The following is a 17,980-nucleotide window of genomic DNA, read 5'->3' as shown; positions in this document are numbered from 1 at the left end:
CTGAGAGAATTGGGATTGTTCACCCTGGAAAAGAAAAAGCTTAAAGGTAACCTCACTGCAGTCTCCTGATACCTGAAGGGAACATACAGGCAACATGGGACAAGACCATTTACAAGAGCATATAGTGACAGCACAAGGAGGAATGGGTTCAAACTGAAAAACAGTAGTTTTGGATTATGTATTAGGAAAAAAAATTCTTTACTGTGAGGGTGGTGAGGCACTAGAACAGGTTGCCCAGTGAAGTTGTGGATGCCTCATCCCTGGAAGTGTTCAAGGCCAGGTCAGATGGGGCTCTGGGCAACCTAGTCTAGTGTAAGGTGTCCCTGCCCACAGCAGGGGTATTGAAACTGGATGAGGATATTGAGATCTTTAAGGTCCTCTTCCAACCCAAACCATTCTATGATTCTATGAAAAAAGGTCTCACTTCTTCAGCAGGCATCATAATCTCTTTTTGTTTCTTCTTCACCTCTTTCCAGTCTTCTCATCCTGATTTTCTTGGGGTTTGCAGTGCTTAGACCAGACAGCACAGCACCAATGTCCTATGGGGGCAGCTCCTTTCCTGATACATCCTGTACTCATCACGTTGGACAGCAGCTTGTCACCTCCAGCCACAGCCAAGAACCCAAACCAACCTTTTGTGCCCCAGGGGCCTCTTTCCCTGTTTTGAGCTCCTGCTCCAAAAGGTGCCTTCAAAACCAGGCATGCATAACCACAGCAGCCACCCTGGTCATGCTCCTCAGCGTGCCAGCAGTCTTTCTGCTGTTTCCCAGGGCTTAATATTACAAGCCTGGGGGAAATTTTCTTGCACACCAGGAAAGCAGAGTTATGATGCTGCAGGGTGGTCTGCTTTAAAAAAGGAAGGCCCGCTTGGTCCTCTGTTTCCCTTTGCCAAGACCTTCCTTAAAGAGCCGCAAGGTGAAGCTGCTGTGGGCAGCTGGGGAATGCTCCAAATCAGTCTGTGTCCTCCTGCTTTATGCTGCTGATGGGAACAGGAAGCTCTGTCTCTCCAAATTCTGCATCTGAAGGGTCAATGGTTTCTTCTTTCACCCGCACAGCAATGACTAGAAAGAGACAGAGAGAGGGGAAAATAAGTAAATAAAATCAACCCATATTGACTTGCATTATCTGCAGCACCTCCAAACCAGCTCTGTCATGCATGATGTCATGTCATGGTACTCAAAATGCCCCAGGCCCTGGGGCCTGTCCACTTCCTGAGGGTCCCTCACCACAGGCAGCCCTGTCATGACACTGCAAATCTATCCATGGTCACAGCAGCAATCAGGATGGGCCTAAACCCTGGCATCATTCAGTCGCTGGCTCTCAAAAACAACTCGTGAGGGAGGAAAAGATGGTGTGATCCATTTTCAATCTGTCTAGGCTCACACAGAGGAACTTAATGAACAGAAGGGACCTTCATGACTCTCCAGTCCCCATGTGCACTAGGGACCTCACCCACCCTCCTTTCCCCTACCCACTAGGGTTGGCAGGTGACCCAGCTGCTCTTCTGGTCACCGCAGAACAAGAGACTGTGTTCACATGCTGCAACAGCCCTTATGGACCATGACTGGGATGTGACAGCCACCTCTGACATCCACTTTGTCTCTCCTCCCTGACCTCACACAACCAGAGTGCTCAGCAGGGTAGCCAGGCCCTCAGCAGGCATTAGCAGCACTGAGTAGCACTGGTTCCAACCAAATCTTCTCAGGAAGCAAACTTTTCCAGCAAAAGCAAATGTTTTCTTCTACCCTCTGGAGTCTCTCTGGAGCAGTAGGGAAGGACATTAGACATGCTGCTGCCCTTTCCTGCCTGTGGGGGCATCCATGACTTCGTGGCCAAGAGGGTGTACGGAGGAGAGGTGGACGTGGCTGCAGGGTAGAGTGACTCATTCCCTTACTTTCATCAGGTGGTGGTTCTGGCAAAGTCTGGCTGGCAGCTTTTGTTTCTCGTTTTGAATTTGTGGCAGAAGGCTTCTTGACAGTCTGCTTGACACTGCGAGCTTTGGCAGGTAACTTTTTTCCTTAACAAAGAGATAAAAGAGTATGAGCAAAATGTGTTTGTCTTCTGGAAAATCAGCAACCCTGCTCCTCTGAGAAACCACAGGCCAGAGACCAGCACAACCAAACAGAAAGCTACTTGGTCATTAGCTGCCAACTGGTTATGCAACAGAAATTGCCTACTGGAGAAAAATTCTACAGTCATCATCTCAAAATATGCTCCTTCATGTTCTCCTTCATTAAAGGCAAAGCACTTCAGCATGTGTTTAACTTCCAAGGAGCAGGTCCTCTTGGAATCTGTGTGGAGTCAGCTCTGCTTACCTGTCTGGGTCTAGTCCTAGGCAACAAGCATTATTTGCTGCAAGGGGCAGACATTGTAACCTTCATGTTCTGGTTTTTAGTGACCTTTTTATTTAGGTTTAAAGTCTTTATATTCTTTAGATTTCCTTTCCCCTCCACTCCCCAGGAAGAAATTTTTTGCCTATCTACACAATTTGCCACAGCTACTCTAATAATGACAACAACAATGTCAAGATGAAACAATAAAATGTTTTTTTCCTGGCCTCTTCAGTCATATTAAGGCCTTCTTTCCCTCTCACAAAGCAGGGTTGGTCTCTAGCTACCCTCCAGCTGCAGCAAACATCTCCCTCTAACCATGGACACAGTAGGGAAAGCAGCACAACCTCAGACCTGGAAGCAAGTGCCATATATACCTTGGCCAACAGAAAACAGACTGCAAAACAGATCCTTCCCACACACAGCTCTCTGCTTTTTAGGTAACAAGGCAGGTAAGAAGGACGAAGCTGTGTTGGCAAACCCACAGCTGAGGGCATCCACAGCAACACAAGGCCTCTCTCTCCTGCTCTGATGGGACATGGACAGGGTTCCTCTAACTGGGCCCAGCCTGCGAGCGAGCGGGAGGGCACTAATCAAACATCACTCACTCTTCTTTCCATAGGGTTTCTTCTTCTTCTTGGGCACCTCCTTGGCCTTCGCTGGAGCTGTGGGCTCTGTCATGGAGACGAGAGGGAAACGAAAGCCAAGTCCCATAACCAGTAGGTAACTGGGATGAAGTGACATAAGCGAGAAACAGATATACCCGTCCCCCCAAGCCAAAGCCCTCTTCCCAAGACAACCAGCTGAGGGGAAAGCAAGGCTCTAGTGCAGTTGCTGTCTGTGCTTCCAGGTGAGGGCCTAGGGCAGCAGGCTGGGGCAGCACAGGGGAGAGAGGCCCAGTGCAGACTTGGTAGGGGCAGTAAGGAAACAAGATTCATAGTTTGGGACAAGAAGGAAAACATCTGCAAAGGTGAGGCAGTGGCCTCCCTGTGACAAGGGAAGGAACAAACTCTTGAGAGGATGCTCTTACCTTTTACAGACAGAATCAGAGAGCTGATGAGAAAAGGGAGCATGGGGGTGAGCTCCTGCAGCTACCTGGCTAAGGTTATATTGATGCTTAATAAAAGGGAGCTGTGCAGGGATAGGACCACCTGGAACTCTACCCAACTTCCTCAGGAGCAATTAATTCTCTGTTGGTATGGGGGAACAGAGCCCATCTCAAAAATCAGGCTGTTTTCTCCCCATCAGGCTCTTCCCTTTGCCAGCCGCTAGAATGTGGCAACAGAGGAAAATTTATGGTAGCCAGTGCAAATCAAGGAGGCCATTTGCTTCTCCCTGCAAGGCCCAAAACTCAAAGGAGCCGCTCACAGAGCGGGAGGAAGGAAATCTTTCTCTCTAGCATTAGAATTCACAGTAAATCTTCAGTCACCTGGAACCACCGGTGGTTGAAGCTGGTAGCCTGTCAGCTCACACCACCCCACAGGATAAATGTCTGGAGACTCGCAGTCCACCCACTGGTCATACTCATTGTCCCAGCCATCAAAATGGATGCTAAGGAGACGTTGGACTACACGCTTCACCGTGGCCACACAGATGAGCCGGGGTTCCATCAGGTCCACTGCCTCCACCTTCATGCCTGCCTTGAAGCCATGGTTTGGACAGTCCTGGGTGCATAAAAAATGAAAATGTAAAAAAAGAAAAGCCAAGGCCGTTGCACTCAGTTCAAACCCGTATCTGGCCAACACACTCTCACACAGCCTGGCCTCCAGGCTAAAGCAAGCAGACAGACAACAAGCCCACAGATCTAAAAACCCAGCTGTGTCCTTAGTCAATCTCAGCCCAGCCTTTAGAAGCAAGATCCTGATGTGTGGGGATCAGGAACACACAGTCAAACTATTACCTGACAAACTCCTGGGAAATCAGAAAGACCAGCATAGGCCCAGGTGCTGCAGCAGCTTTGTTGATGCAAAGCAGCTCCCACACTCCACCCAACATGCCAGCCACACATCCACAGGCAATGAGCAATGCAGAGCCTGCCAGGAGCCTGGAGCTCACAGAAACACTAGAGGATCACAGATGACATTCAGAGGGACCCACAAAGGCAGGACGCTGATGTCCCAACTTTGAGAGCACATACTCCTGGGCCTTTGAGCTCTCTTTAAAGTGCTGACAGTTAGCAAACTGAAGCCCAGTAGAGACTGCATATACTGCATGTACTGCATATTATCTATCCTGAATTCAGGAAGGCTTTTGACCCTGTCTGCCATAAAATCTCACAGAGAAGATGACTGAACTATACAGGCTGAATGCAGAGACAAGACAGACTGAAAACCGGCTGAGTGACTGGGCCCAGAGGATGGTTATTAGTGGCATGAAGTCTAATTGGAGGCCAGTAATTAGCAGTGTACCCCAGGGGTCATTACTGGATCCAATCCTATTCAACATCTTCATTAGCTATCCAGATGACATGTCAGAGTGTCATATCAAACCAAGCAAGCTTGCTTGCTTGTGGTAGAAACCTGGGAGGAGAGACAACATACTAGATGGTTGTGCTGCCCTCCAGAGGCACCTTGACAAGCTGGAGAAATGCTAGAATCCCTTATCTGCAGAGGAAGAATCCCAGGCACCAGCACAAGCTGGGGACAGACTGACTGGAAAGTAGTGTGGCAGAAAATGTCCTGCGAATCCCAGTGGACATGAAGTTGAACATGGGTCAGGGATATGCCCTTGGGACAAAGGCAGCTAATGGTAACCTGCTCTCAGCAGATCAATAGAAGTGATCCTTCCCCTCTGCTTGGCACTGATGAGGCCACACCTGTATTGTTCCCTGGTACAAGAGAGACGTGGACATACTGGAGAGAGTCTAGCAAAGGGCCAGGAAGATGATGAGGGAACTGGAACATCTTTTGTATGAGGAAAGGCTGAGAGAGTTGTGACTGTTCATCCTGGAGAAGACAAGGCTCAAAGGTACCTTACTTATGTGTATAAATGCCAAAAATGAGGGTGCAAATATGGAGCTAGATTCCTCTCAGTGGTGCCCAGTGCCTGTACCAGAGTAAATAGGCACCAACTAAAACACAGGAATTTCCTTGTGAACATCAGGAGACACGTTCTACCATGAGTGCCAATGAACAGTGGCACAGGTTGTCCACATGGTTGTGGAGTCTCCATCCATCTGGACATGATCCTGAGCAACCTGCTGCAAGTGATCTTGCTGTAGCAGGGGTGTCGGACAAGAAGTCACTTCCATCTCAGTGATCTTGTGACAGCCACAGCTGTTGCACTCTTCCTTGCTTACTCCAAGCACACATCATTTCTTCCTGGCAGTACTCACTGTGTTGAAGAGACGTGATGGAGCAGGTCTTGATTTGGTCTCTTCCAGGTAACGCTCCCAGCTGAATGTCTTTGCATCATGCCCTGCAGAAGGAAGAAACACTAAGAGGTAAAAAGGCAGTCACTGGGTACACTAGCTGGGACAAAAGGCAGAGTAGGCAGAAGAAGGTGTAGCAACTGGTTGCAGATCAGGTCAGTAAACCAGCACATACAGCCTGATCTTGGACACAAACCTAGTGCGTGGATTCCATGGGAGCCCAGAGCCCCTCTCCAGCAGGCAAATACAGAAAAGTGCAAGTTGCAACTCTGAACATCTGTGTCACCCACAGACCCAGACCACAGAGAAAAGGGAGGACCAGCAGCAAGCAGGAAGTAGTATGCTCAAAACACACCACTAAGACCAATCTTTCTTTCTCCCAGCAGCAGGGGCATCAAAGGATGCTGGAAAAGCACTGCACAAAAATGCTGCAACACAGAAATTTAGAGTGGGACTTTTGGGTATGGCTAGATGAGGCAGCAAAAACACTCCTGGGTGATCGTCTCTTAGGAGTTTGAAGAAATACACATATCAGATTTATTCATAGAGAACAGAGATAACTCTGGACACTTAAGCACTGACTCCTGCAGCAATGGCTCTACTTATCCCTTCCCACCCTCCCTGTACTTTAAAAGCTTTTATTCTGTTCAGTTTGGGGATCATACACCTCTCCCACTGAGCTGCCAGGAGCTAACCAAGACTGGGATATGGGCAGAGCTCAAACAGCCTGGGTCTCTGAACTAGCCCAGTCTCCCTGAAAAACAAGCAGATTGGAACCTTGTTTTGATTCATCTGAACCTGACCTCTCTCAGAAACGCACCAATCATCAGATTCTGCATGCAGGTTTCTACCACAGGGCAGAGTCCAAATCTCACCTTTTGGAGGGGTCAGTTCAATATTGTTCCTCTTACAGAAGTTGGCAGGGAAGATGGCATGTGAGGAGGCGTGATAGCAGAACCAGTCAGAGCCATCATCAGACGTTGCTCCATCAATGCTGATCATAAGATACCCATCCAAGAGAACCTGAGATGGGAGCAAAGGCATGAGTGTGGAGCTCTACTTGCTCTGAAGCCTCTCTCCCTCACAAAATATTCTCTCTAGAGTTCCTGCATATTGATCACAATTGCCACTAGACAGTAAAATGCAATGTTATATGCCCCAAGCTTCTCTTAATATGTTAATCAACACAAGCTAATCCCCAACACAGCAATTTCTGCAGGACTGGGACCAACACTAAGAGCCTTGTGAAAGGACTATGTGAAAAGCCTTAAATGGTCAGGAGCTCTGCTCTCCCCTAGAAACACTTTATTGGTAGCCCAAAAACCCTCTACACCAGCCAGATCATGAATTTGTTTCTGGGTAGAAGGGAAGGAGCACCACCCTTGGATTTGCTACTTCGTACAGCAACAGGACTTGTCTCCTCCTGTCACTCACTGGTAACTGGTGCCTAACAAAGGCAATAGGCATGCCTGTCCCAAACTCTGCCATTTCCAAGCAGTGGCTGAAGGGAACATTTTACAGACACTAACAGCTCTAGCATCCCACTGCCAAACTCCAAGTGTCAAAGTCCTCAGCTTGCTGTGAGGGCAAACAGCTTCTTGAGGAAGCAGAAAAAGCCCAGATGGAGGTTATACTTCTACTACATATTCAACACACTTTGCTGAGGAAACCTGGGCAAGGAATTTACTTCTCAACACTAGCACAAGAGTATAGCTTACAACTACCTCAGCAATAGAGACTCGTCCATCCTCAGCTTCCTCATGCTATTCCCCACATGGAAGTCACCTCACAACGCTTCCCTTCTTTCCACAGGGGCCTCTCTATGCACTCTCAGAACTCAAGAACAGATCTTCCCTACTGTATGCCAAAGGGTGGAAATGGGTGGTTGCCAATCACACACACTGGACACGAGCTTGCAGACCAAGCATGCTCATCCTCATGCTATCTGTTTAAGTACATGTGGACAACAGCTTGTCAGACCTGTGGGGTAATAGCCCCCCAGTTCCCTCCACAGAACAGCTGTCTGCCTCTCTTGACAGCCTTCTCTGCTCCCCCATGCAAAATCCTACCTGGTCTCATTAATTTCAAAAGACCTGAGGAGAAGCTGCATTATCTCAAGCAAACAGCAGACTCCCTTAGGCTCACTGAACTTACCTTGCATACCGTGGCCACACAGATGTTGCCCAGGTTCAGTGGGTCAATGGCTTCCAGTTTCATGCCTCGCTCAAACCATCCACCTTCAGAATAGACAGCTCGTACCTAAGGGAGACTCTGGTCTACCATGTGCTGCCAGGGGTATGGGATGGTCCCATCCTGACATCAAGCACAGCAAGTGCAAATACGATTAGAACTTCTTCACTTGGCTCAACTTGGGAGGGGAAAGCAAAAATATTACAAGAAATACAAAGAGGCAGCCAAACCAACACTATGCTTGTGCCAGCAAACTCTTGCCAAGGCTCTGGGCAGTCAGAGAGCCAAGCCCAACTGCTGTTCCACAACAAAGCAAGCTTCCTTCTCATCTCATCAGTCCTTACCATCATGATCCAGTTCCTTGTAAGAACTGGTCTCTCGCACGCAATCTTCTCCCCTCTACAACTCTAAGCTCCTTTGCTTGCCCTTCAGCTGAGTTCCTCAATCTGTCACTGTCCTTTAATTCTTTCAGCTTTCTAGTCTGACCTGCTCCTGATTAACAACAGCCTTGACACCCCAAAATACCTTACTGCCTTTAGCTATAAGAAAGACCACCCTCAACAACCCACACAGCAGTATGTATGCCCAAGCAAGGAAGTGCTATCACTGCTTCCTTCTTTGTGACCCCCCCCAAAGAAAGGCAGACTTGTCCTACCTTCTTAAACAGATAGGGGACAGCATCACAGTAAATCTTCCGGAAGGTGGGATGGTTTGCCATGTCATTACGTTTTTCTTCTGTGAGGAATGGAAGAAACACAGAGAGGTAAAGAACCTGCAGCAACTGCAGTAAGAAAACAGACTGGTCATTAATTTTCCTGTGAGAGTTTAGCTGCTATAATCCCCCTCAGTATAAGACCACTTAATAAAAAGAACAGGTCTGTCCCTCTACACTTCTCATAAAATGGGCTGTGATTAAGGGCTTGCTCAAAAGCAGATGGCTCAGCTTCCTGAGCACTACTGATAACACTTCCACATGCAGCTGTAATCACCAGGGAGAGGCAATAAGGAATGGAGACACAACCAAGAGGATCAGCAGAGGTCAAGTCTTGCTTTTTTTCTTTGTCTTTTACTTTGCAAGAGTAAGCCAATCAACAATTCCTCTTGGTAAAGTCCAGAAAAACACAACCTAATGGCATCCAGTGTTAAAAAAGCTAGCATGAATTTTCCCCAAAAGACTATAAACATCTCTCATGTTGCAAAGTCTGCATTCTCACACTAAGGGGACAGACTGCCTGCTTCAGGTAAGATATCCTACAGTCCCCCATTCTCACCTGTGATCACAGGGCTTTCATCTATCTGGATAAAAAAAACCAGCAGACACAACGCTAAACAGAGTTCACCTGTTAGATCTTGAGGGAACTGCCTCATTCCCAGCATGCCAAGACTGGTGTCAACAGCAGGGTGCAGGCAGTCCCCAGCAAATCAGAAGATGGTTGCAGTGGCCTGATCCTTACCTGCCTTCTTTATGTCATGGCCCACTCTTCGTGACCAGCCCACAGGATGGATGAGGGGACTCCACATGTGGCACCAGAAGTCATCATCACTGTCACCGTCCTCATAGAGGAGTCTCAGTCTGCCACCAATTACTGTGTCCACCACTGCCATACGTGTCTGGGACACATGGTTCTTATCCACCACCTCAACCCGCATGCCTTGCCGAAACGGGTACTTCATGCTCTCCGCCATCTGGCAACAACCAACAGAGGTGAGATCAACCACAGTTCTCCAAACACTCCGGAGAACAGCTTTCCCCACAGACATGCACCCTGGTACTGCCCAAAGCTGACTAGGGAGGGATGCATAGGAGTTGGTTCGTTGGTGGAACAGGTAGCTCCCAGCCCCAAACATTACAATGTGGTTGGGCACACATCCTGGGTCTCCCTTTTGTCACATGGCCTCATAAGAGCTCCCCCACTCCAGCCAGCAGCAAAGCCCAGCCACCACCTTGTGTGAATGTTCCCAGTGAGAATTTCAGTATGTGAGGAATTGAATAAGGAATTGTGTGTGCCTTTTTCAGTCCATGAAAGAGATCACAAGGGTTTTGAGGCTGCAGTTAGTTGGAGGTGTAGCTTCCCAGAGGGCAACAGGATTTTTAGTTGACTTCAAAAGAAGTCAGATTCTTATTTTCACCTTCTTATTCTGATCATAGGTTGAACTACTAGATGATGTTCTATCTGCCAACTCCACATCCAAAGCCAGTTACTCTGCAGACTGACCCAAAGGCACAGGTACGTGGTGTCACTGGCTGCTTTCTGACTTTTTTTGAGACCTTCAGATTGCTCATATAGCCTTGTCCGACTCATCCACAAATACCCAATGGTATTTATAGAACCCCTGACATTTTGGAACTGTGATCCCAAGATGCTGTGCAGCAACTAGGAAACACAAAACAGATACCCAAACCAGCCTACACCTGAATCCAGAAGAACTTTTAAACTATGATCTTCCCCTTCTACCTCTTGTTTGTTAGCTAGGAGTGGAGATGCTAAGGGGAGAAAGACAAAAGCAATGTCTGTTTCCCTTCACCACTTCTCTTCCAACTTTAAGCTGGGGTACAGGAACAAGCAGCTACAAACACCCTCTTAACCTTCTGAGAAGTAACATGGGAAGCACTAACTACATACAGATCTCCAGCTCAGTGTCACCACTTAGCTTGCACACAGAACAACCTATCCTCTGCCTTCCTGCCTATCTCTGGGACTGTCTTCCTTATCTGCCATTTCCAAAGCTCCTAGCCACAGAAGACTCTCCCCCCTTTAACAAGGACTAATCTCAGTACAGGCTAGACAAAAACAATCATGACAGCTCTAAAGATACCAAGGGCATGGCACTTAAAGGAAGCCTGTGCCCTTCTCACTCCGTGCAGGCTGCTTTGCTGCCCACACTAAAGGCAAAATTTTTTGACTCTGAGAGCTATTCCCTATCACTCAAACAGGGCAGAGAGAGGCCAGGTTGGAGCTGCACTGGCCTCTCCTTTCAGCAAAATGCCAAACCTCATCCCACGTATTTCCCAGCAGACCATGTGACAACAGCTTTTAAAGCCTGCCTGTGACCCAAAGCAGAAACTGTTGTGCTGAGAGGGCATGGAGGCTGTGCCATCCATTATTCACAGCATCATGACAGGTATTTTGGGAGCACCTGGAAGTACTCACTGCCCCTGCCCTGCCCAGGTTTCAAGGCACACAAAAGTTGCACAGATCAGAACCAGAAGAGACATGTTGAGCATATGTCTTGACTTCAGCTTCATTTCCCCCACGCAAAATGACAGCCTCCCACATTTACCTTCATGTGGAAATCCACTGGGATGGTCCTAGCTCCCACCAGTTTTTTCATGAGATAACTTCTCCAGTCAGTGTACTTGGCATGGATAGCTACATATGGGCAGGGAAAAAGAAAAAAATGTGATCATCTTTATGATCAAAGTAATTACAGCATCACACCTCTCATCTCTCTGACAGTCCATTTTAGCACTAAAAGGCCTTCACACTCAGATTCTCTACTCTGTTTTGCCAGCTTGCCCTCACATCTGGCTGAAGGGATCACTATTACAGAATGAACTAGGCCAAGCAGACATTCAACTCCACTAATCTAGATGAGGAAGTGGCAACAGAGCAAAAGCACAGGAGCCATATCAAGCAAATCTCTGCTGGCCACAATTCCACTAAACTGGCATCCCTCTCTGAACTGCTAGCTGTGCAGGCACTGGAGCCACTGCACTTACTAGAGACACTGCCCAGGATATAGGACCAAAAGGTTCCCCCAAGTCCAGCCACCATGTGGGTTAGAAGGAGGAAAAGCCACCTGCATTAGCCCCCACAGGTCTGACATCAGCTCTGCATGCAGCATCCCCAGGTCAAGGATAGGGAGATGCAGAGGGAGCAATCCAAGCAGTCTCCAGCTTTCCAAACTCAGTCCTACTCAGTGGGATCACCTGCTTCCCTGTGCTAAGTATAAAGCAAAGCTTCTCCATGCCCGGGCACATACTGACCTCTCTTGCCCCACACTCACTTTGTGGTGGTACCAGGATTTTGCTGTTGATGGCACACCAGCCAATGGGGTGAATGTCCACTGTGCCCAAATTGCACCAGAAGTCATGACCAGCATCGTTCTCAAAGCCCTCATACCGCAGAAGGGCCCTGTATCCTGCCAGGACAGAGTAGACAACCAAAGGCATTAGAGGCCAAGAATCTGGCACCACAAGTTTAGTACCCACAGCATGGCCTTCAGAGCTCTGCACAGGTTACCAGAGCTTCTCCAGCAACCATTCCTGCACTGCCCAGCAACCAGAAGAGGGACGTGCTGGTTTCCCCTCACTCCCACACCATGGTATTTCCTGTTCCAAAAATCTCTCAGCAGTTGAAGAGCTCCAAAGAGCTGCTGTTTTGCTTGACCAGCTACCCTCAGCTCTCTAAAGCTTCCCTCAGAGCTTAGATGTCCCCAGCTGTCAAAGATTACTTCGGAGACTTACCTACAATCTGGATGACAGATGCAATCCAGTACACACGGCTGGGGAGCACAGCATCACTGTTCAGCACTTCCACTTTCATACCTTTCACCACATCATCCCACTGATCGAAGAGTGGCACCTGAAAGATTGAGGCAGCCATGTTGGGAGATGGATGTGGGAATCAGAGCAGGGTTCAGGCCCTTCTAGCTTTCAGAGACATGTCTTACACAGATACACTTTCACCTTAGACACATGCTTGCATGCTTTACTCCTCCTAGTTCTGCCAACATCTTGAAATACAGTTGAACTGGCTCAAACATCTCACTAGGATGTTCACTGAGGATCCCAAAAGGCAGAATACCATACAGCAATACTTAACTGTTTCACTACCAGATGTCCTACTATTCCAAAGTAGCTGCTACCATTCCTCTATGGCATAAAAACACTTAACAATCAATAAAAATGCCATGCCTCCCTGACCTATCCTCAAGAAAAAGAAAATGTTGTCAGTATTATCAGACCACAACTCAAAAGGAATATAGTAAGTCTTATAAAAATTGGACATGCTGGAGGGGCAGCTCTGCCAGGCTCACATAAACTGAATCCCTGTCTGCATATGACCCTGGGTTGTACTCAGCCATACAAACTGCAAAATTAGCTTCCCACTATCATCCTCAGTCAGAACTAATTCTGTTCCCAGTCAGCACTGAGCCATTGCTACTGATGCCTAGAAAATAGAATAGATCTTCCCAACAATGTCAGAGTGAATACAAAAGCAAACCCTTACTTGAAAGCTTTCAGGTACACAATACAGCAAAAATCACATGTGGTATAGTAATTCTAAAATTTTTATAAGGTTAGTCAATCAGTATACCTATCATATACTGTCCAGTTAAAACATTAGTTAGTTAGGTAATAATTCCTGGGGTTCTGACCCATTGGAAGCAGTCCAGAGGTTTCTTTTGCCCCACTTCCGTTATGTCTGGTTCATAGTCCGGTTGGAAAAAATGTTCTTTTTTTTTTTTTTTGCCAACAATGTAGTTGGTTCTCTTCTTGGACTAAGACTATAATATTTCTGAATGTGTTTATATGAAGTTAACTTATTGTTCCTAAATGTAGGGAAGAACTGGAAAAATACTAGAAGCTACAGCCATGCTTTAGTAATCTACAAAGCTACAAATACATGAAAAACATAAAAAGCTAAAAATCTTAGACATCACTACCAAGAGTGCTTCTATCAAGTCATCCTCCCCCCGCCCTGCAACCTCTGCTTCCTTCCCCCCAAACTCCTGGACCCTTTGTGAGACTCCAATTCTCAGCTGCAAGAAACCCTAACTTCTTTCCTTGCATCACCTGGGTCTCAATAACCCCCTACTGGGCTTCTGCTCACCACCTGTCACAGGGCCCCATGCACATGACACACTCCGTGTGCCCTGTCACGCACAGCAAAGTAGAACTCACGTGTTTGAAGCAACTGACAGGAGCTGCCTTGTAGCCGTGCTCCTGCAGGTACTTTCCCCAGTCAAAGCCCAGGACGAGTGCTACAAGCAGACATGAGAGCAGAAAATCAGATGAGATCACAGAACAGGCACAGAGATCAGTTACCTCTGGACTACAGCCTGCAGCCTCCAGGCACTAGGACACAGCACACAGGGGTTATGCATTCCACTGCATTTTCTCTGGTGGGAAACTAGACCCTATGTGAGTGCATGGTCACTAACCCCCACAAGAGGCAAAATACATTATTAATCAATATTTGTTGTCACTTGCTTTTGGAAAAGGGGAAACAGAAAGGGCAATAAAAAGGCTCAAGTCCAGCCCAGGGGTAAAGCACTCCAGGGAGAGTACATTCTTTCATCTTTAAACCCCTTCACATCTTTGCCTCTCAGCAGCAACACTGCAGGGTCATATCAGCAGGACTTTCTGTCCCAGAGGGTGCTGAGAAAATCAGAGATACTAATTTGAGAGATTAATTCCACAGTCACTCCTGGTTGAAGGCTACAGCTCTCTTCCAGCAGCAGTCTGCTCAGGGATCACTCCCTGCTGCTGCCATGCCCCAGCATTTCCCTTTTCCCTAACACAGTAAGTTGTTGCTCCTTCAGCTGCAGCGACTGGTTATTGCTCAAGTTGATCAATGAGTGACTCAGGGCAAATATAACACCCCATGAGCACTGGGGCAGCGAGTGGAGAAGCAGGACACCTTTAAGTCACTTTTGCCAGCAGAAGAAAGCACCTCGTGGGTGCTGGGACCACAGAGCTTATGCTCCAGGTCAAGTCATATGAAGAGTGAGGATGAGGCTACAAAAGTGGATGGGCAGAAAGAGGCTGGCTGTGTTCTGCCAGCCTGTGTTAGAGTGATCCATACACATCGTACAAGGCAGTGTACGAGAAAGGAGGAGGAGGAGGACTGCAGAGCCTACAGCCCTCAAGGTGTCCCCATCTCTGTGGCTCCAGCAGCTGCACCTCCTCACACCTCGCCTACACTCACCATCCTGACCTGTCAGTGTCCCATCCGCCAGCTGTCCCGTGCCCTGCGAATGGAGGAAAGCCCCAATCTTGGCTGACCAAGATGCCTTGTGCAGAACTTTAGCTTTCTTTGTTGGTGGTTTCCCCTAGAAAAGAACAAACATTAGAAACATTAATGGCACAAGACACTAAGTCGCCTACTGCAACTGGGTACGCATCTCTTCCTTGGGACAATTTTCAGGTTACTACCAATATTTATTAACACTCACAGGAACAAGTAAAATATCAGTGTGTCCTTCCTTAGCTTTTAGGGAAACCACCTTTAAGCTGTCATGCCTTCTCTGAGGACTTCAGGGAGGAAGAACAAGCCACTGGGAATGTCAGTCTGATATTTAATTAAAGAGAAACCACCTACCCCTACATACAGGCACATCCTGCTCCATCTCCAGGAAGGCTCACAGAATTATAGAATCTCCCTGAAGAGCTGGAAGTCTGCCTTCCTATAGTTCAGGAACGTGACTTTACTCCTTAGCTGACCTATATTCCTCCAGATTGCAAATTCCGGCAATGCATGACCACTGCAGCTGGAGCCACTGCGTCCAGTACTGACATCCCCAGTTAGTTCACTTATCTTGGTGACCATCATATCTACTGTTGCATCCCCTGTACTACAGCTGTCTATTCCCTGGCTTAAGAAATTATCCCCCATGCATTCCAGGAGTCTCCTGGATTACCTACAGCTTGTCGTGCTACTTTTTGCAGGTATAGGGGTGGTTGAAGTCCCCCAGCATGACAAGACCCTGAGAGCATGATGGAGCCTGAGAGCCAGATGGAAAGGTTTTAACTCACCTGCAGTCTGGCCAAGATGCTGGCCTTTTTGGAATTTGAGGAGTAGCTCCTGGAGCAGGAGACACTACAGAAACGTTTGGTCTTGGAGAAGAAAGCCTCTCTGGTGCCCACAATTCCACACATTTCGCACACAGCTGGGAGAAGTAAGGCCAAAAATGTGAGCATTTGGCACAGTCAATGCACTACAAGGACAGAGCTGAGACCAGCCAACTGTCATTATGCAGAGCAGATCCCCCACATAGCCCAGAAAATGCAGTCTGAATCCACAGCTGCTCCCAAAGCATAACCAAGGTGCAGCCACACCCCCTTCACTGCCCCTGAAGATGTTTCAGGCAGCACAAGGCAGTACCTGGCTCAGAGCCACTGTCTTCTGTGAGCCGGCCTGTGGATGGCTGGTGCAACAGAGAGGTCGAAAACTCTCCAGCTTCCCGGTCTGCCACCTCATCGTCGCTAGACTCCTCCAGACAGGAGCTGCTGTCACTACCCATGCTGCTGTTGTAGCACGTGAGGCTGTCGTAACCCCCAAAGATGTCCAATTCATCTTCCTCCTCATCATCATTGCCTTCCTCCTCCATCCGCTCCGAAGATGAAGTTTTGTGGCAGAAGGCAGACACCAACTACAAAAAGAGCCAGTTTGCTTTAAAAAAGACATTTTACACCCACTGCACAATAAACCTGCCTTTGCTGCTGTGCATCCTCTTGGGCCAGGGAGTGACCTCAGGGTGAGCAAGGAGTCCACATAACAACCCCAAAGGCAGGACACTGAATGCCTTCCCCCAGACAGGTCCCTTTACTGGTATTCCACAGGCTGCACTCTGTTTCCCAAGAGGAATGTGCCACAGGGCTGCAGTTGGATAGAAAACAGCTTGAGGAACATGGAAAAATACTGGGAAAAGCACTGCCATGCTGATGAAGGGCAGATGAGACTGTGTCCTTCCAGGCAATTTTCCTCCTAACACAGTTGCACAGCACCACAGTGCAGACACAACCACAGTAAAGCCAGCACAGGCTTCCAGAAGGAAGCACAAGCTGAACATTCCTGCCACCACAGCTCAGAAGACCAGCACAGCCTGGAAGTCAGCAGGAGCACAGTCAACAGTCCACAGCTGACCTTGGTTCAGAAACTACACCAGCAGGATAGCAGAATGTTTGCTATAGGTTTTTGCATAAAACCAGATGCCTCCACAGCTAAACATCTTCACTAGCTCTTTGTACTTGCTGTTATAGCAGGAGAGCTGTGAGGAAGAGACTGAAGAAAGAGCACAGAAAAACAGTGTGTCTCAGACCAGAAGAATTTTGAACCAGGCTCCAAATAAGCACAAAAGAAGCTGTGAAAATGTGTTAGCAACTCATGAAGGAGCAGCAAGAAGTCAGCATCAGCATAGAAAGTGATGGAACAGAAAGGCAGATTCAAACAGCTACATGAAACAAGATACAATTATTCCTCCACGTGGGCAACAACAAAAGATCAGCAGCAAGCCCATCACGTCCAGTGCGATATTCCCTCTGATCCCTGGCTTCGGGCCATCATTATATACACGTGGACTATGGAAGTCAGGAAGACCAGACTTCACTCACTGCTGTCTCCTCTCATCCTCCCTGGCTTTCACACAAAACAGACCCAAGGTTCCCAGGTTCTCCCTGCGGATCCAGGCCCTCAGACAGCATTCCTGACATCTGAAAGGCCTGAACTCCACTAAAAAAGAAGTATTTTCATCGCCTTCTAGTCCCTGTGTGGGTGCACCTTACACCAGCTCGTAGGACGTGAGCACTATTGCATCGTTACTCTTCCACAACAGGTGAGTGAAACTTGTGAAAACGCTCCAAGACCCCAGCGCTGCCAAGCAAGGGCAGCATCACCCGGAGCCTCCTCAGGAAGCTGAGGGGGACGCAGGGGCCCATTCCTCCGGGATCAGATGGACCCACCGCCACCTCCAGGTACATCCCAGCCCGGGCCCCAGCGGACCCACCGTCCCGTCCCGTCCCGTCCCGTCCCGTCCCGTCCCGTCCCGCTCACTTCTCCCCGGTCCCGCTCCATCGCTGCCTGACGCCGCCAGCCCGCCTCATGCGCGTGGAGAGCGCCCCCCGTTAGCTGCGCGTCTGATTGGTGAGAGCAGTGGAGAGCACAGCAAATCACCGGGGAGCTTGTTCCCACCGCGCTGCCCGCGGGGTACGACGGGAGCTGTAGTTCTTTTACGGCGGTCAATGCGCCTGGCGGCGGTCCCGCCCAGGAACAGGCCAGGCCCCGCTGCGGCCTGCCCGCCTCCCTTCCTGCGTGTAGTTCGGAATGAGCCCGCTCGGTCCTAGAATGGCTTGGATTGGACGGTA

At 48.5% G+C, this 17,980-nt stretch overlaps 1 protein-coding gene across 1 annotated transcript; it reads right to left on the bottom strand.

The window, feature by feature from the left end:
* Window positions 1-209: 209 nt before the first annotated feature.
* On the bottom strand, window positions 210-17,719 carry L3MBTL2 (L3MBTL histone methyl-lysine binding protein 2). The gene is given in 18 exon segments (XM_062491364.1): window positions 210-1,061; window positions 1,895-2,017; window positions 2,939-3,004; window positions 3,760-3,994; window positions 5,665-5,747; window positions 6,576-6,723; window positions 7,855-7,959; window positions 8,546-8,625; window positions 9,345-9,576; window positions 11,173-11,261; window positions 11,899-12,033; window positions 12,359-12,476; window positions 13,799-13,878; window positions 14,826-14,949; window positions 15,653-15,786; window positions 16,002-16,269; window positions 17,670-17,698; window positions 17,701-17,719. Coding segments are annotated over 18 exon segments (2,178 nt in total). The 3' UTR covers window positions 210-951.
* Window positions 17,720-17,980: the final 261 nt, after the last annotated feature.

Source organism: Cinclus cinclus, chromosome 4, assembly GCF_963662255.1.
Source record: "Cinclus cinclus chromosome 4, bCinCin1.1, whole genome shotgun sequence".
Classification (NCBI taxonomy): Eukaryota; Metazoa; Chordata; class Aves; order Passeriformes; family Cinclidae; genus Cinclus; species Cinclus cinclus.
Note: the sequence above shows the minus strand (reverse complement) of the source record. Positions and strands in the feature narration are given on the sequence as shown.